The sequence below is a fragment of the Nothobranchius furzeri genome, chromosome 14 (assembly GCF_043380555.1).
Source record: "Nothobranchius furzeri strain GRZ-AD chromosome 14, NfurGRZ-RIMD1, whole genome shotgun sequence".
Lineage (NCBI taxonomy): Eukaryota > Metazoa > Chordata > Actinopteri > Cyprinodontiformes > Nothobranchiidae > Nothobranchius > Nothobranchius furzeri.
Window position 1 is genome coordinate 12,112,573 of NC_091754.1, and position 22,642 is coordinate 12,135,214.

Sequence of the window (22,642 nt, forward strand, 5' to 3'; positions counted from 1 at the left end):
TCACCACATTGACGTCATCGAACCAGGCTCGGAGAAAAAAATGGCTGTGAGCTTTGAATCTTTCCTCCGGGACGACAGAATGAGCATTAAATGTGGAGCAAACCAAGGCAAACAGTCTGGTAATGTGGAAAGTAAGTGAAATTTTGCAGTGATGTCATGCAACGTCTGATTTTTTGTAGTTTTACTAACAAATAAAAGCTGACAAATCTCCACGGCAGACATAGCCAAAACTCACATAATTTACTTTCCTTTAACTTGAAGTTCAAAACGCGCGCGTGTGTGTGTGTGATTCAAGGTATAAGGCAAAGCAGATTAGAAAATAACGTTTACGGCCCCATTCACTGGCATTCATTTCATCATTGTTCCGGGACCCGTGAGCCCACCGGAAGGGGAGGAGACTTGGGCTCTCTGCAATTCTTAACTGTCAGCAGAGAAAATATAACCAAACGTTAAATTAAATTATATCAATTTTTTTTATAAAGCATACATTTATTTTTAGAAACTCGACACCTTTGGTAGTGTGGCAAATGTTTCAACAAAAATTAAAAACATTTTATCTTACATTTTTTTGTTTATTTTACAGATTTTAGGAGCTGAACTGATGCCCGTAGCCATGCTTTTCCTTCTGAAAAATAAAGGTCTAAAATGAGTCGTGTTTCTGCACCTAAAACACATTTGAGCAATGAGACTGCTGCACCTTGCAGCGAGTTGCATAGATCACACAAATGTGTGCAAGGTTGTGTGAAAATGACAACATATTAACACTACAATGGCTGCAGCTGATTTATGAGCCTCACACTCTGGTTTTTTATTAGTATCTGACACTGATGGAAGTGCAGGTGGTGCATCAGGTGCAGAGGAACGCATCCAACTCCGTGAAAAGACATTTATCTCTTTCCTTTTTGTTTATGGGCGACGGCGGCACAGGAGTTAAGTGCTCGCCCCGTAATCGGAAGGTTGCTGGTTCGAGCCCCACTCAGTCTGTCGCTGTCGTTGTGTCCTTGGGCAAGACACTTAACCCACGTTGCCTGCTGGTGGTGGTCGGAGGGACCGGCGGCGCCAGTGCTCGGCAGCCTCGCCTCTGTCAGTGCGCCCCAGGGCAGCTGTGGCTACATTGTAGCTCATCCCCACCAGTGTGTGAATGTGTGTGTGAATGGGTGAATGACTGATTGTGTTGTAAAGCGCCTTGAGGGGTTCCAGGACTCTGGAAGGTGCTATATCAAATACAGGCCATTTATCTGTATCCAAACGTCCTCTGGTTACAGGTTTGAATAAACCACATCATGTTGTTACATCCTGATTGCAGGTATTTCTGATAATTACCCTTCACTTAATTATTAGCCCCATGTTAATCTACACTTCCAAGACTGCAGGTAAACACTGATTTTACAGATCAGTGCCACATAATGTGTATTAAAGCTCACAAGCACTGAAAAGCTGTCTGATAACTGCTTCCTAATAAATCATGTCTGTGCGATTAAAAAGTTTACTTTCATAACTATTTCAGGTCAGTTTGTCATTAGGACCGACTAACAGCAAATGTAATCTCAGCGTGCTCAAACAGATTTACTTTGAGTCCAATTACAGACCAATTCGTTGCAAAATCAATACAATCCAATTGCAAGGCTTTGGTGGGACAAAAAACCAGCTGAAGTTCACACACGTGCAAAAACAATCGGTTAAAAAACATTGTAAAAGTGCTTCTTAATCTTTGATTATATCATATAACTTTAATCTGGAATCAGAAGCAAGGTTTAAAGATGGCTGAACTCATGGGTGTAATCGTGTGATCTGTATCAGGTCGTCGGTGAAATAATCAAAGCCTGGTAGGAAGGGTGAAATGGTTTCTTTAAAGTTACATCAGAATTTGATGGAGGTTTTTTTGTATTGATTAAAGGTGCGAAACACTGAAACCATTCAAAAAAATCTTATTTCTGATTATTATCGGTCACTCTGAGTTTTTCATGCAGGCTGAACATGAAAATAGTCTCCTACGCCTATCTCCTGCATTAGCTTCTAATAGAAATGCTAGGATTTGAAAATCCTCATCTCTGTCACTCTAAATCTGCGTTCATGGACTCACCCATCTTGACTCGCGACGGGGAAGGCTGTTGAACGTCTCAGTTGGTAGAAGCTAACCGTTAGCATTAGCAGCTCCGCCGCACTGCAGAAATCCCCCAGGCTTGTGTTCTTTGTGGAGATGAAACGTTTCAAGTCAGTGGTAGAGTTGCACTGCTGTTATCCAATCAGAGGAGAGATGTCCAAATATCAGGAAATCCAAAACCTCATTCGAAGCTCAGCTGTGATGTGGCTCACTTCTAGTTCCTGGAAATGGTGCACCAGTGTTTTATTTTTTTAATTTTTGCCCCCATGACTTACAAAGCATTCATTCCTACTAGAGCCCACTGAAAATTTATGAACTGGGTGTTCCCCACCTTTAAGGTTTTCATTACTACGTTTCTCCACACTTCTGTGTGACAACTGACTTCAAGTGCAAGAAACACTTTTTTATTTAGAAAGTTTTAGAAGTTTCTTTATTTTTTTACTCAATAATAAACTCTGTATGTCCAGTCTGAGTGATTTCCAACAAGAAAAAAATTCATGAACAAATATCTTCATAACATTTTCCTTCATAATTATCAGTATAAAAATGATTAAATTGAACTAATTCTTGAGGGAAATGACAAGAACTCCGTCACTGGAGCTGACAAAAGAAAATGGCTTATCTGGTCTTGTATAAATATCCATTAAATGTAGGGTTTTTGTGTAAAAAGGATCGTTATCTTGATGGGAGGAATGCATAATTTATTCTCGTAAATTATACAGCTAATCTCACAGTGACAGCCAGCTCTCTATTTCTTATTACAAAGGTTAGAACATATTGGGAACTTTAAGAAAAATTGCTTTCAGGTTTCCAGAATGATTTTTGTCATGCATTTGAGTCAGCTGGTCATAAACATGCATGCATAAGATCCTTCCTCTTCTTACCCGTTTATGTGCTGCTGTTGCAGGAATGTGACCGTGGATCCACGAGGAACAGAAGCAGACGCATCCTCCGCCTCCCAGCGCCCAACGGCACATCCTGTCCAGAACTGGTCCAGTCAGAACCTTGTGTTCTCAACAGTACCTGTTTCACATACCGGCACAAAGTCTCAGGTATGACAACTTGCACAAAAGGACGATCAGAGATTTCACCCCGGAGAGTGCATTTAGACTTTGTAACACTGTTTGTGAATCTGCTTTAGAACGGTGTGTCTGATAAGGTCATAACATATTTTCATAGATATAAAAAAATCCATTTTGTTTGGAGATGTAAAATTTATGAGAACTTTTATTCCCGTTTCCTTTCTCCTTTAGATCAGAGAGTGTCTCTAAAATGAACCATTCAGGCCTGCAACCCCTTGTGGCCCCTAACAGATTGAACAGCAACAACCTGCGTCTCCTTTTGAAAATCCAGATGAGAATCTGACTTTCTGTTTATCGTTCTTGCATCTTTATTGAAGCAGGCTCAGCCTGCTCAAACTCAAACGTGTCAGGTGTGTTAGCTTAAACAACTTTTATCTGTAAAGTTGGTGCCGCTTTGGTGAAGCTGATGTTTACGAGCTTCTCCACCCCTCCAGGATTCCCTTCACACACACACGAGGCGGTCAGTGAGTGAAATAAATCAGTAAAGCACAACTAGAAGAGCTTTTGTTGCTACTTTGGTGAAAGTGCAGGGTCAATCACGGGTAAGAATGTAACTGAAAGAGACGCTCACTATAAACACGACTCAATGTTATCATAATCTGAATGTAAAAGATGCACATCATAAATGCAATAACATCAACCGCATTAAAAAAATCTAAGTAATGAGATTTGTTATTTTGGTCCTGAGCTGTAGCCTAGAAATCTAGACCAACAGTAGTAGTAGCAGCAGGTTGGTCTAGCCACACTCCATTGTGGCCTCAACAAGTCTACCTCTGGATCAGGTAAGTTCTGGCCGGACCAATCACAGTGCTCTGTTTGTAGAGAGTTTGGCAAAGCTTTATTAGCTGCAATGGAGAACAACTAGAAAGATGATGTCAGCTTAGGAACAGCGCTCGTTTGAAACTGCTTTGGTACAAACGTTTGACAATTTAGACTTATGAGCTCGACACACGGGAGGCGACATCGCCTCTCCTCCATTCATTTTCAATGAGACATGTGCGACAAAGCAATAATCGCGGGTCTCCCTCCTACCAGGCGAAACGCAAAAAACGTGCGTGTGAAATTTTGCGCTCGTGCACAGGCGACCCAGCGACGCGATCCCAGAAAGTTGAAACATTTTCAACTTTTCATCGCTGTCGCTCGGACGAGGACCAATCAACGGAGGTTTCATTCACTGACCAATGAGCAGACAGGATGCTCCGTACATCTCCGAGCAAACATGGAGGAGAAGTTGATTATTATTATGTTTTATAGTAAAATCAGAAGTAAGATTTCACATAACTCTATCAGCACCTTGTGAAGCATCATATCTGCCACTTTATTAACTCTGAACCGCTTAAATAACCTTAATTCCCTCCAACCTGACACAGCCAAACAAAACAACGGAAGTTTCGATTTCACCATGGAACAGAACGCGTAGACGGCTTTGCCGCTGCCGCAGATCGCCTCCCATGTGTCAGCTAATAAAAGCGACAGCAACAAATTTTGCTGATTGTGGTCGTTTGTCACCTCCCGTGTGTCGAGCCCATTAGGCTTCTTCTTCTTTGTCCTCTTCTTGGGGGAGCAGCTCAGGAGGTAAAGCGGATTGACCACAAATGTGAGGGTTGTAAGATTGATCATGACCTCTGGGGGAGAACACTTGTGTTGTGTCCTTAGGCAAGACAATTAACCCATCTTGCCTGCTGGTGGTGGTTGGAGGGACTGGTGGTGCCTGTGCTTGGCAGCCTTGCCTCTGTCAGGTCGCCCCAGGGCAGCTGTGGCTACATTGTACCAGCTCAGGGGCATGGTGGGATGAGCGTTCACTCTGGGACTGGGAGATCGTGGGTTCAAATCCATGGTCAGGTCATACCAAAGACCTTAAAAATGGGGCCCATTGCCTCCCCACTTTACACTCAACATTAAGGGGTGGGACTGGGGGTCAAACCACCAGATTGTTCCTGAGCACGGCCGTGTCTGCAGCTCACCACTCCCCCGGGGGTTGGGTCAAATGCAGAGAACAAGGCCATGTCCACACGTAGCCGGGGATCTGCCAAAACGTAGATATTTTTCTATCCACACGAAAATGGAGTTTTTTCACACGAAAACGGATCTTTTTAAAAACTCCGGCCAAAGTGAAGATCTGCGTTTTCTCCGTTTTGGGTGTCTGCGTGTGGACAGACAAAACCGGAGTTTTAAGCTCTGCAACGTCACTTTCCGCTACAAGAAAAATGCTGACATCACGTGTGCGACCTGTGTTTACACTAGCCGACAGCATGGATGCCCTCAGAGCGGCGCTCGCTTTATCAATTGTCCAAGCGCTTTTTGCTTGTTTGTTTTTGCAAGCGGAATTACTGCTCCTTGCGGAAGACCACAGATGAAGGACGAGGTTAAGAACGGGGGAAGTACTGCCGCCTACAGGTCTGGCATGTCCTTAACAACGTATTTATCCGGGTACGTGTGGACAGAGTTTTTTTTTAAACGAGGTGGTGTGGATGCAAGTTTTTGGAGGGGCGGATATCCGTTTAAAAAAAACGGCTACGTGTGGACTAGTCCCAAGTTTCACTACACAACAGTGTGTGTGACATCTTTAATTGTAGCTCATCACCACCAGGGTGTGAATGTGTGTGTATGGGTGAATAACTGATTGCGTTGTAAAGGGCTTTGGGGGTGCTCTAGGGCCCTAGACCGCGCTATACACAAACGCAGGACATTTACCATTCTGTGGTGCGTGGCAGACAGCTCCACTGACTGATTTCCGTAGCGATTAATACGTGACATTGTCTGTTGTTCTGATTGGTCCTAGTGTTGTCCAGTTGCGTGCAGAGAAGACAACCTTATATTCCGACTGACTGACTGTGGGTTGTGGCCAGACTATATAAAGGATGTCCTGCCAGGCTACCTAAGTTTCCTTTTTGGAGTAAATTCTCACTTGAGTGTTTGCTTGATTCCATTTTAACGTGCTGTTTGAATATTGACTTCCAATTCAAAGCTGCACCGCGTGTGTGTGCTCATCTTATTGCTGCCGAGGTCCACAGAGATTGTATTCTTATTACTGCACCTGCCTCTGTTTATTTCCCCAAGTCTAAACTGGGCTTAGACTGGTTTTCAGGTACCATTCAACTTATGAAATGATCGATGACACAGTTTTAAGTTACACTGGAACATTCAAATCTTGTGATATTTGTACAATTAGATCCATAGATTTAAGTATCCAAGCATCTTCGTAAACTCTTTATTTCTGTCTCTTCCAATCTCCTTTTTTCTGACATTATTTACAACTCAAACTTGTCACTTAGAGGTGTGAATTAATAATAATAATCTTTAAAAAATCCTGACTTTAATACTGAGATTATCTGTTAGTTGCTCTGGTTTTGACAGTTATTGAATATTTGTATGCATATAAAATCAGACAGAAAATAAAACTTTTGAGGTTTAAAATCCAGAAAACCGTTTATCCTCTGTCCTACGGGCCATTCATTGCATCAGTGTCTTTGATTTTCCAGACTTGAGTAAAGCTATGTCGAGGTTTGAGTTGATACCTGCGAGGGTTTGTCTAATTCCTGATGTTTTCTCTCTCTGTGGCTCAGGCTCAGGGTCAGAGCCCAGCTGCCCCTGTTGCTAAGCAACAAGGTTAAAAAAACATTACTGAAAACGGATGATGCCCCGCGGGCTTGTGTTCGGACTAGGAGTGGCTCCTAAGTTGCCCTCAGCAAAATCACGTTTTTGTAACATCATACGTGAGCTCACACACAATGGCGTGTTTTATCTCTGCTCAGATGATGGAAAAAAATAAAAATGAGTTTGGTTTGTGGAAGTCTGTCCATTTTCCTGGCCTACCATCTGTGCTCCTGTTGCAGTGCATATAAAGATCTGACTATAACTGTGACCATCAACATGATGTCATCATAACGAGAAGGGCGATTACACTCTCCTCTGTGACCTCGTGATGATATCTATTAAACACTTCCCTCGGGAACAGCCGGCTCGCTGCCTGTGTTCTGTTGCGAAGCCTGACGGAAAACTGTTTTTGCAGCCAGCACACAACAGCAGCAGCTCATTCGTGGAGCTTTTAACACAACACTACCCTCACTCATTTCCCAGCATGCACCACAAATGAAGCAAACAGGATGATCAGCTGTCGGATACACTGACTGTCTGTGAGATGCTAGTATCTGTGTGGGTGTGCTTACAGCTGTGTTGAGAGTTTACCTTCAGCAAATGTAAGTAAAAACTCATCTGGTCCGTGATTGTGCTCATTTTGCAGAATGGAGTACGTGCCAACTGAGTGGACATGCTGTGTGTGGTCACGGTTCACGTTCGCGCCACCTGGACTGTGTGCAGAGTGATGGAAAGGTTGTGGAGCTGCAGATGTGCAAGCAGGTAGTAACTATTGCGAACTAAACACCTTTAAAGCAACACTAAATAAGTTTCCCACTTCTCCCTCCTACTGGTTGAAAGAGGAATTACATCTGTCATAAAAAAGAAAACGCTGCCGCAGCCTGCTGTAGCTAGCGCCAACAACGACCTAACACTAACACAAGCCAACTGATGCTAATTTTAGCTACTGGCAGGGTTCGAATTATGGGGGAGTTAAGGGGAGCCTGGCATTTCCAATAGTGTGCTCCCCTGGAAGCCCTCAACTTACACACCCAGGGGGAGCCTGAAAACAAATCCTGGTTTCACTTGTATTACATTATTTATGTGGTCTCCAGGGTTTCTTTTGAGCAGAGAGGACGCAGAGCGATGATCGTTGATGCGGTCCAGGCAGCGGTGTCCTGTGCATGGCCACAGTAACATTCTCATTATGTTGCCACCCCAAGAAAATATAATTAACACATGATCGTCTATGTTGGCTCATATCCTCTGGTGCTTTCTGTCTTTTATTTGTGCCTGATGCACTTCGCTGTTGCACATCACCTGTGATGTGCTCAGGTGACTTCATCTCAGTGGTGTGGCCGGAGCGCAGTGCGTACTCCGCTATTTTGGAGGTCTATTGTTCACTTTGAACTGCTAAAGCCGGGCGTACACTGTGCGACTTTTTCACTCGCAGCGTTCAGCTTCAGCTCAAACTGTACGACTTCCTCGCAGAGCAGATCTCACGAGTCATGTGCTCACACTGCACGACCCAGTTCTCGCATGCGAGCGACCTGACTGCTCACACTGTACGTCTGGTAGCAACACATCGGCCCTAAAAATATGCTAAAAATAGAAGTTTTTACTCAACACTTTTTGGTCTTGTCATGCCTGTTGTCCTTCTTAAAAGTGTGTTACTTTTTCTGTACTAATTATTTCCTGTCTTAATGTCAGTAAACTTTTCACTCATGAAAAAAATGTGAGCAAAATGTAGGCTATAAACAAGTAACAAATGAAGTTTTAACCCCTTAAAGTGGAGAGGTCCTGGCGACCCACTGAGAGGCTTTGGCGCCCCCTTGTGGGGGTCGGGACCCCCAGGTTAGGAACCACTGCACTACACGACCGCTCGGCGCAAAACTCGCCCCGATGTCATGGATTCTCACACGAGTGGAAAATCGGCTCAAAAAAGTGAAAAAGTTAAAAAGTAACAGATGAGGTGAAAATAGGGAAAGCTAGGTATCAGTTTTTCTGTAGGACTGAGAGGAGATGCAGGAAGATGAGAGACAGACAGGAAAACAGTCAAATGAAAAACAAGAAAACAAAACAGTGTTTGAAAAGGAAAACGTATGTAGATTTATCCCACTACACATTTTTTTTCACTTTCTAAAGTACTCATTTATAAGCATGTAATATTTATATAGTTGATACAATTCCTTTAAAACTCAGACCCACACCCAGGGCTGTATCAAGGCGTTTCAGGGGCCAAGGCAAGAATAAGGCCCCCGTCTCACTGGGCTCCCCCAGAAGCTTCTGTGTAATTCGTACCCCGCCATAAAGCAGGTAGAAACGTCCCCTTAATGAACCCAACTAGACTACAAAATCATTGTGTGCAGTTTCTGGTCAGCAGAGTGCTGTGATGCGAACTTGCTAAAGTTTCTGGCTCAAGAACCACTTGGACAAACCAGTTGGAAAGCAATAGTTTAAAGTGTAATAAACTCTTTAGAGGTGCTGTCAATCATACCGCCCCAGTTCATGCAGTTTATTGTTCATCCTACTATAATCAACTATAATTTTTGCAAAAATACATCATGATCAACGTGAGAACTAAAATCAACAGTGGTGTTATTTTTTCAGAGTCACAGTGAAAGTAATCCAACTACTGTATATTATAAACAAACGGGTGGTTTAATTTAGTCTTTTTCAAATAAAGATGTACTGCACCTGTAGGTTATACATTATTGAAAGCCCAGTTGTCTCGTGCTCTTACGTGTAAACGTTGTTTCCTAATCTCTGAACCAATGTTTCACAAGCTGGTTTGCCGCCAGGTCAACAGAGCTTAATGGTATTGCCTTATCTCAATTGCACAGAGACAAATGGTTGTCTTAAGGATGCAGCAATGATGGTAGAAGCAGGGGCATTTCTTTTTTTATTCAACTTGATGCTACTTTTGTTCTGCACCTGCACTAACCCTCTGTTTTAGTGGGAATAATGTTCCATTTACAGTTTTATTGAGATAAGTTGCATTTTCTATTTAAGGTGTTAAATTCAACAGTCAAAATGTTATTTTTAGGGCTAATGCAACAATCGGAAGGTATTTTTATTCAAATGCTGAGCTATTCAGCATAGGAGAAATGCAAAAATGTAGCTGTTCATTCCCTTTTTTTTAAACTAGAAATAATTAGCAGAATTTCCGCTCAGTTCCGCTTTTGTTTCTCACAGTTTGGTTTGATCAACAAGTTGCAGCTGCTGGAGAGCTGTGCGGTCGACTGTCCTGTCAGCTGTGTGCTGTCTGAATGGTCGCCGTGGGCGGATTGCTCCCACACCTGTGGGAGCCGAGGTAAATACAAGCAAACAGACTTAAATCAACAGCGAACAGACATGCTGTGGACCACATATTTCGCGTCTCATTATTCCATCCACTCGAGCACTCATCAAGATGTTGAGTTGTGCATGAATACATTTAAATGCATTAAAATATTTACATGCTTGTGCAAATCCACAGCCTTATTATACAGAAAAACTGTTTATTTTTTAATTATGCTTACATTGCCGTTACTAGTTTCAATTCTTTTTTATTTGCATGAAAACGTTTTAGTGTATGTGATTAGGACCTAATTGTGACTAAATTTCATGCAGCTCACCTGTATGGATGCCATCAATTATTTAGCAAGCTTAAATATGGACGATAGGGGAAAATGCAGCCAGTAATCAGCAACCTGTGGCTTGCCATGCATCGCTTTGAGGATGTCACATCACGCCCTCATGCAATATACAGAAGTTAATGATTTAACCTGGATCCATATATTGTTTCGTTGGCTTCCCAAAGCCAGTCTCTCAAAGAGAAAGCTTGTTATCCTGCTAATTAGAAAGACTCAACACTGTCTCTTCAAGTTCATTCATTGTAATTTGTCACTGGCTGTCTATCAACTCAAACTTAACCCCTCACTCCGATAAGCTCACAGACACTTTCAAGCGAGGATTCAAACTCGGGACTCTGCCTGCGTGTCTCACGGCTCTGTCACTGAAGCTGTGACTCTTTCTGCCAGTTTTCTCAGTTCGTTCTGACACCTAGTCAAACACATCTTTCAGACCTGATGAGGGATTTGTGTCGTTTCTGTGTAAGGCGATGCAAAGATCTTGTTTTGTCGGGGTACCATGGGAGTGTTAATGTTTTGGATTTGATTTTTGTTTGTTTTTTTAGATGGCAGACCGAAGCTGCTTTTTGCTGTGTCTGCCTGGGGCTTACAGAGCTCAGCATCTCCCCTGGCAAAACACACACACACACACACACTACTTCGGTCTACTGAGCCTCGCAGGACCTTGCAGCCTGTGAAGAAATGGTTCAGAAATGGTCTGGAAAGGTAGAAATACTCCAGCTAATACCTAGGGTAAAAATGCAGCACCCGAAGAACTCGTTCATCTGTATATGCTTTCTTGCCTTTACCTTTGTTAAAAAAAAAGTTTTCATTCTTTTTTTCTAGGAGCAAAAGAGACTATTGCTATATAAAGTTAAATTCAGAGTCCCATTAGTTGTCACACACACTGGTGTGTGTGCGAAATTTGTTCTCCGCATTTGACCCATCCCCTGGGGGAGCGGTGAGCTGCAGACACAGCCGCGCTCGGGAACTATTTGGTGGTTTAACCCCCCAGTCCAACCCCTTAATGCTGAGTGTCAAGCAGGGAGGCATTGGGTCCCATTTTTTCAAAGTCTTTGGTGTGACCCGACCAGGAATCGAACCCTGATCGCCCAGTCTCAGGGCAGACACTCTACCACTAGGCCACTGAGCTGGTTTAACATGGATTGATTGGGGAACCACCTTAAAAGTAACAATAAACTGCTTCCTACTCCTCCATCCCACTGGTTGAAGCAGATTTAGAAAAGTCATAAACAACCCTGCAGCAGCCTGCTGTAGCTAGCGCTAACAATGAGCTAATGCTAATGAGCTAATGCTAACAGAAGCCATGAATTAAAAAGATCACAGTAGCAACAAAGCCAGGTCACCTTCAGACCCTGATTTCATGGCCTTCTTTAGTTTTCTCAGATGAGTGAAGAACAATGTTCCCTCAGATTTAGCTCTTTGCATCACTTCCAAAGACATAATTCTCTTTTACTTCCAGGCTCCGCCATGGTACCAACAAAAGAGCAAACTTATTCTTGTTTTTATTTATTTATTTACGGTTGGCTAACTGCAAGCCTTTATATTAGCTACCGGCACAGTTAATACCTGTTAAGCGCCCCCTAGGACGCCTACTCACTCCACAAAACTGTTAAATGTAGTTTATGGTCAGGAGATCTACAGAGGGCTGTCCCAAGTGAAGTTTCTACCTACACAATCACTGAACCCAGCTTTTAAAGGAATTGGTTAAATTGTTAAAAGCTGCTTAATGTCTCTTTAAATGTTCACACTGATTATTTATTTATTTATTTATTTGCTTTCTCAGTTTAGAATGAAACGATTTTAGGACACAAAGTGCAAACCAGCCAGTTTCTCTACTCCATAACCCCCCCCCAGGCTCAAAATAAGTTTTGATAAAAGGACGAACAACTAAGTTCTTCAGGGGAACTTCTGAGTTAAAGAATGCTCATGAAATACGTGTGTGGAGTAACCAGGCAGGTAGGTTTTAACGTTGCTAATCTGCAACGCCTGCCTCCAGACGGTTAAGACAACACCCAGTATCTGACCGGGCTGTGGCTACAGGTGACAAGAGTAGACAGTGTCTTGAAACATTTGCAAGGATTCTGAATCTCCTCAGCTCACTTGCACAAACTTGTTATTTTGTTGGAACTAAAAACTTTAAAAAAATATTAAAATAACAAATCAAAACTTTTCTCTAAGTAGTTTTCTCATGCATCTGGATATGGTCCCAAACCAGTCTCAGGTGTGTCTCTGTTTAGTTTCTGCAAGTCAAAGTGTGCAAAATGAAAAAAAAAAAACGTTAATTAGGGGTTGGAAACCAAATTGTTATTTAAATTGATCATAAATTACAAACAAGTTGGCATATGAGACAATTTATGAAAAAATTGAAGTTTGTATGACGCGTCACATGATTGTCCCTCATTTCACCCAGCCATATACTTTTTTACATCGTCAGATTCTGGATCCGCTGGGTTGTTTTTATTTTTGGGGAGGGTTGGTCAGTACACACAGTCACAGATAAACTTCAGTAACGACTAACCCAGACGTTTCAGTTAAGATGATTTAAAGTGACAGTGTGTATCTTCCCTTGCGATAGGGGGCGGTAGATAGCTAAATTGTTGCAAGCAAGCAGTATTTTTGTGTTGGAGTAAGACCTTACCAATGGATGCCCGTTAGGGTCAAAAAGCCCTGGGGAGCACAGAACACACAATAACAAGCACATCAGACTCCCTTTCATCACTGGCAACAAGTTTAGAGGTAAATGTGTATGTGGGGATCTTGGCGACGGCCATGGGTCACTGCCTGGCGGCTGCAATGCCCCTGGGCGGGTCTGGGTGGGGGCCTGGGGGCTCAGGGTTTGGGGGATGGCCGGCCCCGTGTGGGGATCTGGGGGGGGGGCCTTGGGGGTCGGGTCCTGACATGTATGCTGCCGGGAAGAAGGCAGGAACATGCAGCAGTGCCTGGCCCGGGTTCGGGGGCCTCAGGTAGACCGTGGCTCCTCTGCCGTTCCATCACAGGGGAGCGGGAGGTCCAGGAGGGGGAGGACCCAACCTTACCTGGATGTCCCATGTCTTATATATTCTGGAAGTTGTGCAAATGCAGGGACGGGCATAGATATTCTGCTGGGGTGGGGCTGGGTTGGTGCCCTCGGACTCCCTGAGGCTCTGTAATGCTGCTGCTTTGGGCCCTGGCAAGATGGGCTGGGGTCTCCATGCCCTGGGTGGCAGTTTGACAACAGAGGTGCCTATTGGGGCCAGTAGGGGAGCTGGCTCCCTGGAGGGCTAAGCCCAACCAACCATTCCTCCCCATTCCCGCATATTTCTCTCCTCGTGCTCCCTCACATCATCACACAAACATACACATAGGACCTTGGGGGGTGGGCAAGTCAGGAAGTGCGGGTATGGACCCCATTTCCGCATTCCTGTGGCAACCTGCCCCCCAATTTTATTTGCACCTTATACGCTTCCACTGACGACATTCCACACAAACACAGACTTAGGGCCTTGGGAGTGAGCACATTCAACGGCATTTGGCATGGGGATATTTCAGCCTCCTCCCGGGTGCCAGTGCCCACTTCCAATTTTAAACCGCACTTAGACACTGATGGCTGAAGGTGTGAGTGGGGTGGTGCGGTGGCATCAGCTGGCATAGGCCGGATGATGCCCGCACTGCCCACTCACCACAGCCATGGAATACACCTCATGATCACGCAACACTATATTGGAGCAGGCGGAGGGAGACTAGGGGGTCTTTGCCACCTCTGTTGTTGCTAGGCTTCCTGGGGCTGGAGGCTAGGAGGGGGATCTGGCCGTCTGGTTGGGGTCTGGGGTGGTGGGTTGCTGTGCTCAGCGTTGGGCGGGGGAGCCTGCTCATCAGCACCCCAGCAGAAAGGGTCAAACTCTGGTTACCGGTGATGGTTGTACCCAATGTGCAGCAGTACCGGGACCAGAGTGAATAGGGTGTGTATGGGGAGCATGAGTGGGTGTCCGGTGTGCATTTTTGTAAGTCTTGGGTTGTATGTGCATGTGTGAGCATGAGGGAGGGAGTGTGTGACTGTGTTTGTGTATGACTGTATATGTCAGGTGGGGCCTTTGACTCCTCCCCTCTCCTGGAACTTCTCTTGATGATATAGATCTTTGTCCCCCCTCCCCCTGCCACACCTGGTGTGAGGGGTTGTGCCGTGGTCTGCCTGAGTGCTCGTGGCAACCGGGTCTGAGGGTTTAAGATTTTGGCATCTGCCTGATAGATCCCGGTGGCTGCCTGGTGGGGTCTGGGTCCCTGGGCTCTGCTGGGTCCCCGGCGGGGGTGGTCGCACCTGGGTCCCGGGTTGCTGGGTCCCGGGCTCGGCCGGCTAGGGGGTGGGAGGCTGCGGGCGGGCCTGTGGGCTTGCCGCTGATATCTCCCGGGACTCTGCCGGCTGCTGGTTGTGGCCCCCCGGGGCGATCCTCTGTGCCTCTCGAGGGGGGCCGGGGCCTTTCTGGTTGCAGTCTCCTTGGGGTTCCTGTGTTCTGGGGCAGCGCCTGGATCTCTGGGACTTGGAGCTCCCCCCCCCCCCCCCCGTCTCCTGCGCATCTTTGGGGGGCGGATCTGTGGTCCCTCACACTCTCTGTTGGACGCTCCTATAGAGAAACCTTAAATAAACAAGCGCGTGTACACACACAGGTGCTCACATTGTGCTCTCAAAAGTATGGGCTTGGGCACGTTAAACACAGGTCTTAAGACTATGGTGGGCACTTAATGCATTGTGATTTATTATCGTGATTCTTCAGTTAAGCAATGTTGATTATATATTTCTTCATCAAGTTGACGCAGTGATAGATAGATCTTGTCGTATTGTTGTTGTGTCCCTTTTTTTGTCCTTTTGCTTTTTTTTTGTCTTTTTCTGCAGGTCTAGAAGCAGACTGTTGTTCATTGTTTATTTTTTTGGACCCCCCCCCCCCCCCCCTCTCTCTCTCTCTCCCCACCTTTTCATTTCCTTTCTCTTTCACCTCTGTCTCCGTGTCTGGTCGGAATTACCAAGCAGTCAACAACAATAACAATAAAGTTTTAAGTATCAGGCGTGACATTAAAAGCAAACGCTTTGATGCTCCACCTGAGAATAAATCTGTAAGGCTTGTCACCAGCATTCAGACATCAATTCCGCTTGCTTCACAGCCAGACAGGACACGGTAAAAAAATAATAATAATAAAATTAAAAAAATAAATAAATTAAAGGAGAATGGCGATAGTTTTGTTATCATTTGTTGCCAATCGGTAAATGCACTTTGTCCTCATGGGCTCCCGTAGAAGTAAACATGGCACCTATATGGCGTCGTCCAGAGACTTAGACCCACTCCCATGTATTTTAGACCTGATTTTTATGGTTATGTTACAACACCGCTAATATTTGTCAACAACTGGGCATCATTTCATTCATTTTCAACAGCATTTTGATGGATATTCTAAAAAAGTAATGGTAGAAACTACACATTGCCTCTTTAATGATAGTTAAAAGCAAAAAAATGGTACAAAAAACACACAGGCTTGAACTTTTAAACCCATCATTAGTCTGGTGATTCAAAAAAGTCCTCCCTCCTCCCGGGTACACCCCATCTAAACAGGACGGATCATTCTCATGGTATGATTAAAGCCGAAGGCCAAGTGAATGTGGCACAGGTCAGCGTTCTGATAATTACACTAATCATCTAACACAATCTTGAAATGGTCACCAGCATGCTGCTGCCTGGAGAGGTTTTCCTGTGCCTTAACTTCTGCATGTCACTCAGAGGCCACTTACCAAATGTTTCCTGTCATGCATTATTAACGGATCGCTTGTGCAGGACTCTGTCATTAAACGCTGTAAGTTTTGAGCTTAAAATGGCACAAGGAATCATGCATTGTGCTGCTGCACCAATTATTTGAGTCATGAGGAAAGCGTTTCACAGAATAAGAAGGTGCAGCCTCTCTCTGCCGCTTAATAAAAATTAATCATTTATATCAGCCATTCATTTTCATAACTGTTGCTTTGTGAAGCCTTGTGTGTGTGCACTGATGCGTTTATATTCCTAACAATGTCTTGCATGCTGCTTACTCCTATGAATCCTACATTGAACAGTTGTTTTTTTACTATCTGCAGAAAAAAGTGTTTAAATTTAAAAACTAGGCTGCAGCTTGAAGATGCTCTTGCTTCCGTTTACTCGTTCTTTAAAAGGACGTGTTGGCCTTGATGTTATGTAGGTCACTCGGAGCGCACCCGGAGGATCCTGCAGGAGGCTCACGAGGAGGGTCGTCCCTGTCCCACCCTTCTCAGCCAGACCAAACCGTGTCCCATAAGGCCGTGCTATATGTGGTTACTGGGCAACTGGTCTCAGTGCACCGTAGAGGTATGACCTACATTTGGTGGTGGAGGTAATCACATACACCGGTGCACTAAATGTTAACCCCGCCGATGAGAATTTTAGTAAAATGATGCAGTTATGTGCAATTTCACATCAAACATGAAATATTTTTTCCAGAAAATTGACGTTACTCTCAGACTATAAATCAACATACTTTGAATCGTTGTTAACTCAGTAACAAGCCTTTCCCCCCTGCCGTTTCACAGTCTGTCTAGAGCCTTTTGGTTCTCGTGTCAATCTTTTTCTGACAAAGTGTCCAATTTTTGAGATTTGCAGGGTAGAGTGAAGAGACCCTGATCTTTTGAGGTCTGTCAGCATTTCAGATTTATTTATTTTTCAGCAAAGTGAATGATGGCTTTTATTCTAGGGACCTAATGCAAGAACCACAAAGTTTGATGGAAAATATGTCAAATAGAAATTATGTGTAGGTTGTTACTCCCCTCGAGTCTTAATAAAGCTCAACTTGTTCTTTGTTGTTACTGACATTTATTTCGGACAGGAGGATTCTTCGACATGCCTTTACATGTAATGATGTCCAACCACAGCCGGTACAATGCCGTCAGAACTAAACAAAAGAAATACAAACTTAAATGAATATTCTTGATAAAGTCCTTAAGCATTATATGACGAACATTTCAACAAATCGATCAATAAAATACACGTTACACTTCACACTGCGGTAATTGCACTAGAATATCACGCAAATTTACATAATTTACATATACAACGATAATAAGCAAAAGAAAACATTTACCTCATTGGCCTCACTCAAAGGGAATAGACTTTAATCCTTACGCCGTGAGGTAGTCCAAAAAAGGCCCTCTTTTATTTAGCTTACTGTAGACGTGCAACCTCGTGGCTCGTCTCTTAATTGCTTGCTGAGTGTGCCAAGAAAAATGCCCCCTTAGCAACAACGGACGGAACTATAGAAAAGGTTCCCATCTAATTGCACAGTTAGCACAAATACACATTTAAACATATAAATCTAATGAACAGAACATGAATTACTATTGAAATATTATTTCTCAATATTTCAACTACTAATTGTTTCAACATTAACTCCAATAAAATGAACTTAAATGTGAGAGTTGCCTTGTGTTACATAAAGTATATTTATCACCATTTGTTTAACAACACAATAAGCCAATCTAAATTTGACTGCCAATGATGAAGACATATATTTTATTCCACAGTTAGACAATAAAATACCATGCAGTATCACCACAGTTGACAAACAAATTCAGGCAGGATTTACTATTTTTTATGGCAGTAATATTTGAGTTAATCCTCAATCCCTTCTGCTCCACAAAATCTTCTTCAGTCAAACGAGGGTTTTGAACTTCCTTTGCAGCAATTCCCTCAATAGTTCTCTTTGAAAGTTTTCTTGGACTTGCAGACCTCGACTTGACCTCTGTAGGTTCTTGTCGTTACTTGAATACATTATGAACTGCAGCGAGAATATAACTACTTGAAAACACTTTGCTATCTCCTTTGAGTCTCTGCCTGCTTCGAGGGCACCAATTAATTTCACTTCAGCGCTACAAAGCTGCTTATGGAACGTCTAAGCTGCTGATTGTTGATAAACCATTTAGGGAATCAGTATATTTAATATGTTCTGTTCTCATGTTTAAATGTATTTAGTATCAAATATACTGCTTATAACACACGTAAGCTTGGTTTTTGGTGAAATTTGATAGTTTTTTGTCTTGTTTAGATGTTGCAATCAACAAAAATTTAGAGGATTTCAGTTTAATATGAAAACACTCTAACCAAAGGCTACAACTTTCATCTGAGAAGACAAATCCTTAATTTATTATTGTGTTGGAGTTGAAAAAGCCCCTTTTTTTACTTTTGTCTGACGTTCTTCCCAGTATTTCTGCACATTCAGACCTAAGCATTTGAATGAATTAATAATGTGCAAAAACTTAATAAACCAAAAATGTTTGGGGGAAAAAAATCTGTATATAAATGTAAACGTACAGATGAACCTGAGCAATCAGCTATCACTTCTTCTTTTAGTGCATTGAAAAACATGTTTTCTGTGCTTTTATGCATCTTTGTAGGGAGCGAAGTGCGGTGAGGGGTTACGGAGAAGGAACCTGACTTGTGTCGTCCATTGGGGTCACTGGCACGAGTCTCCTCCTCAGCCGGCGGAGATGGAGCTTTGTGGAGACGTCCTGAAGCGGCAGCTCCAACAGGAGATGGAGCAGCCGTGCTTCGTCCCATGCCCAGGCAAACCTGCATTCACATTTATTAGAAATCCTATATTTGCTCATTTATTTGTAGACATTAAACTTTTGAACATTATTTTTTAGAAGAGTGAAATGGTGCAAACCCGCACGAAAACAACTTATAGCTGTTGACATTTTAGATCCACAACTCTAATAAGTATTGAGTCTGCTTGACCCAATATTTTTTTTTCTTTGATGTGAACCTCACTCATCCGTTTGCCAATGTATTGTCTTTTCTCTCAAATGCTTGACATTTAAAATCAATGTTAGTCATAAATTAATGAATGGTACATTTAATGGTACGTGAGCCAGTCTGACCCGGCTGATGACGACCAGAAAACGGTGAAAATGAGTTCTGACTGCCAAGTCAGCCCAGAGTGAGGAGAAGAAAGCAGGTGTAAGGATTAATAGCTTAAAGCCCAGGTTTCTTTATTTCTACTTTGCACGTCAATTATGTAATAGCCCACAAATAAATAAAGCATGAAAAAATATTCTGTGCTAATTGAAACAATTACCAGATCACACTGCTTAAAGCAACCACCTACCCTAGTCTCTGGCAATCACTCCACTTATCACCGGCATGCAATTAATGCCGATGGGAGTACTGCATGGAGCTTGTTTGGAAGTGTGAAAGTAATACATTTCCATTTGCAAAACATGAAACCTGCACCTGAAGGGAAACGGTTTAAAAGCAGTTTTTATCCACACATTCATTTCTCTGATCCTGAGGAAGGAGGGGTGGTTAGGTGAGTCCTTCCTCAGATTCAAATGGCTAATTAAACCTAGTGAACACATTATAGCTGTTTCTTAAATATAATGCTCCTATGGTTAATACACAACATGTTTATGAAGTTGTTTGCACGAAATCCCACTTACATAAAGGGATTTAATCATTTTTGTTCTTGGCGTTTTCAGTGCCTTCCTAAATGAGTCGTTTCAGGGCTCCGTCACAAGGAAACAAGCTGGGGCTGGTCACGCCCACTCATCCCTCACTTAGGCTGCTATAAGCTGAGATGCTCTGATAACTGGGGGGGGGGCTCTGAGTAAAGCCGCTGCTACTAAAGCTGCAGCTCTCTTACACAGGAGAGGTGGTTCTATGGTAATTTCCCTGTTTGTGATGTCACAAAAGGGACTTATTGAAATGGCTTATTTTAGGCACATAATTACTAAACCAAACACTGACAATAAACACTGATGAATGTTTTTTTATTTATTTATTTCACATCTGAAGTGTTTATAGACAGTAGAAAAGTCCCCTTTAGGTGAAAAATCTTCAGAGAAGCCCAAAAGCTTCAGTTTGCCCTTTAAATAAAAGTCTTAATTTATCTAAAATGGCACATTATTAAATAAATGTTGGATCTTACCAGATAAAGTTTACTGTGGTTAAACAAACCAGTGATAAAATGTAAATATTTAGACTAGTTTTTCACTGCCTGCAGTGTTTTAATATTAGAAAGTTGGCACGTTGTATTTTTGCTGCTCTTGGCTGAGCCACCAGGAATACAAACTGTTATCAGCTTATTTCACACTGTGACCAAGTTTAATAATCAGATGTATTATTACATGGATCACCATAGAAACAAGTGGATGGCATATGTGAACGGATACATTAGTTGATCATTTTACTCACTCTTCAGTCTACAAAATAAATGTTGGATTTTCCCAGAGTGCTGGAGCTTCTGGCAGCTTCTCCGCTTTTCTGTCAGTCATGAAAATGAAGCTTTGCTCTGCATAAAAACACAGCAGCTGCACAGGTTTCAGCAGCTCTGAATGATTGTCATTCCTTTTTTTTTTTTTTTTAAAGGATGTAATTATTACCATCTGATTAAAAGACTAATCTGCTCTCCCTGCTCATGGCTATTGCCTTTTGTGAGCGTTTGCTAAGAAGAGCAAGTGTTTGCCTCTGCTCATCTGGTGCTCCTCTGATTCTCAGCTTGATTCATCACTCAATCCGCCAATGCAGCGAGTCTTGGCTCAGCATCGGAAGCGTTTGATGCCAAGAGCAGACGTGTGTGTCAGTGTGAGGGTGGCAGGTGCTGTGTAGGGGCCATTGGAGGCGTCGTCGGCATACGTGCACATGTGGCTTTATGCTGTTTAATGCAGCTCTTGCTACACCTTGTCTCCACAAACAAAGCAGACAAAGGGAAGAGCTGATAGTGTATTCATATAAAGATTAAAGATAACGAGAGGGCTCAGTCAAATGGATGTTCAAGGCCGAGAATCGGAGGTGGCTTTGGGTGATTTTTAGAGACACGGTAACCCAATCAAGCATTACAAAGGACATTTGTGTTTGACACACAAGAAAGTAAGTTTTCTGTCTCATTTGTTGAAGCAACACCTAATAGGTTTTGCGCTTCTCTGCCCTACTGGTACAATTGTTGTCAACAACCCTGCCCGCAGGCTGCTGTAGCTAGCGCTAACAGCGAGCTATCGCTAGCATGCGTCAACAGAAACAAAAATAAGCCGCAATGTAAAACGATCCACACTGGTGGACAAAAATTATTAACAGGTCCAGTAGCAACAAAGCCAGGTCACCATCTCTCTGTGACTTCATAGCCCCCCTCAAGCTAGTGTGGACCACGCCGATGTTCACTCTGGTGTTCGCTCTTGCTCCACCTCCGAAGGCAATACTCTTACTTTTACCTCTAGGCTCCGCCATGATGCCAACAAAAAAGCTAAATTCTTCCTCTTAATCAGCTGTTGCAAAGCTGTAGAGACCTCCCACTAGTGTTTCCACCTTAACCACAAAACGGTTTGGCGTAGTGGTCAGCAGAGGGCTACAGAGTGCTGGCCCATGTGAAATGACTCAAGTTTCTGGCTCAAGAACCACTGAAACCAGTTTGAAAACAGTTAAAAAAAACACACCCACAACATCCTCTAGTTTTGCTAAGCGATGTTTCATCTCCTGGGAGACCAGCCTTATCTCCTAAAGTTGCACCATCTTGTGATGTGATGTGATTTTGCATTTATTTTACCTGATCAGATGTGTGCAGAACTTGTTTTTGACCTTTATAAGGCGTTCCAGGAAGCAAACCAAGCTCGGACACTTTGTAAAATTGACCAAGCGTCACAACATCAAACGTTTTTGCCCCAGGAGACTGTCATCTGACTGAGTGGTCGTCTTGGAGCTCCTGCCAGCTGACCTGCCTGGAGGGGAGGAGTTTCGAGTCTACCGGTCGCCAAGCTCGCTCGCAAGCTGTGATCATTCAGGCTACGGAGAACCAGGGCAGCTGCCCACATCAGGTCTTTGAGACGCAGCCTTGTGAAGGTATTGAACAAACATCTGTCAAAAGACTCAGCCCTATTTAAAATCATCTCTTAACTTTCCCATTTTCTGCTCAATGATTGTATGAGAGCATGGATCAGTAGTCGGGAACAGGACCCTAGCCTCTAGATGGATCATAAAAGTTGAAAAATGTTCAGTAAACTCCAGAAACACTCATGAGGCCTGCAAGCAAAAAGAAATGATTATTTCATCCTGTTGTCCTTGAAACTGCATTCCAGCGTTTACCGGCGTGTATCAGACCGCTGTTGCCTTGGACAGCCATGAGATGAGTTGTGTTTGCACATTAAAATATTTGAAGACTGGTTGGGATTTGAAGGATGTTTTAATCATCTGTTAGGAAGAAAAGACTAAACGATAATGCTTCAAACGTTT

At 43.3% G+C, this 22,642-nt stretch overlaps 1 protein-coding gene across 2 annotated transcripts in view; it reads left to right on the plus strand.

Annotated features, from left to right (window-relative positions):
• Positions 1-22,642, plus strand: part of thsd7ba (thrombospondin, type I, domain containing 7Ba) — a 244,015-nt gene that overhangs the window by 213,496 nt on the left and 7,877 nt on the right. For both annotated transcript variants that reach the window (XM_015966811.3, XM_054747116.2), the window contains exons 19-24: positions 3,012-3,156; positions 7,430-7,545; positions 9,958-10,075; positions 16,593-16,738; positions 18,817-18,985; positions 22,079-22,252. In XM_015966811.3, the coding sequence (XP_015822297.1) occupies positions 3,012-3,156; positions 7,430-7,545; positions 9,958-10,075; positions 16,593-16,738; positions 18,817-18,985; positions 22,079-22,252 (868 nt within the window). The remainder of the gene's footprint in view (positions 1-3,011; positions 3,157-7,429; positions 7,546-9,957; positions 10,076-16,592; positions 16,739-18,816; positions 18,986-22,078; positions 22,253-22,642) is intronic.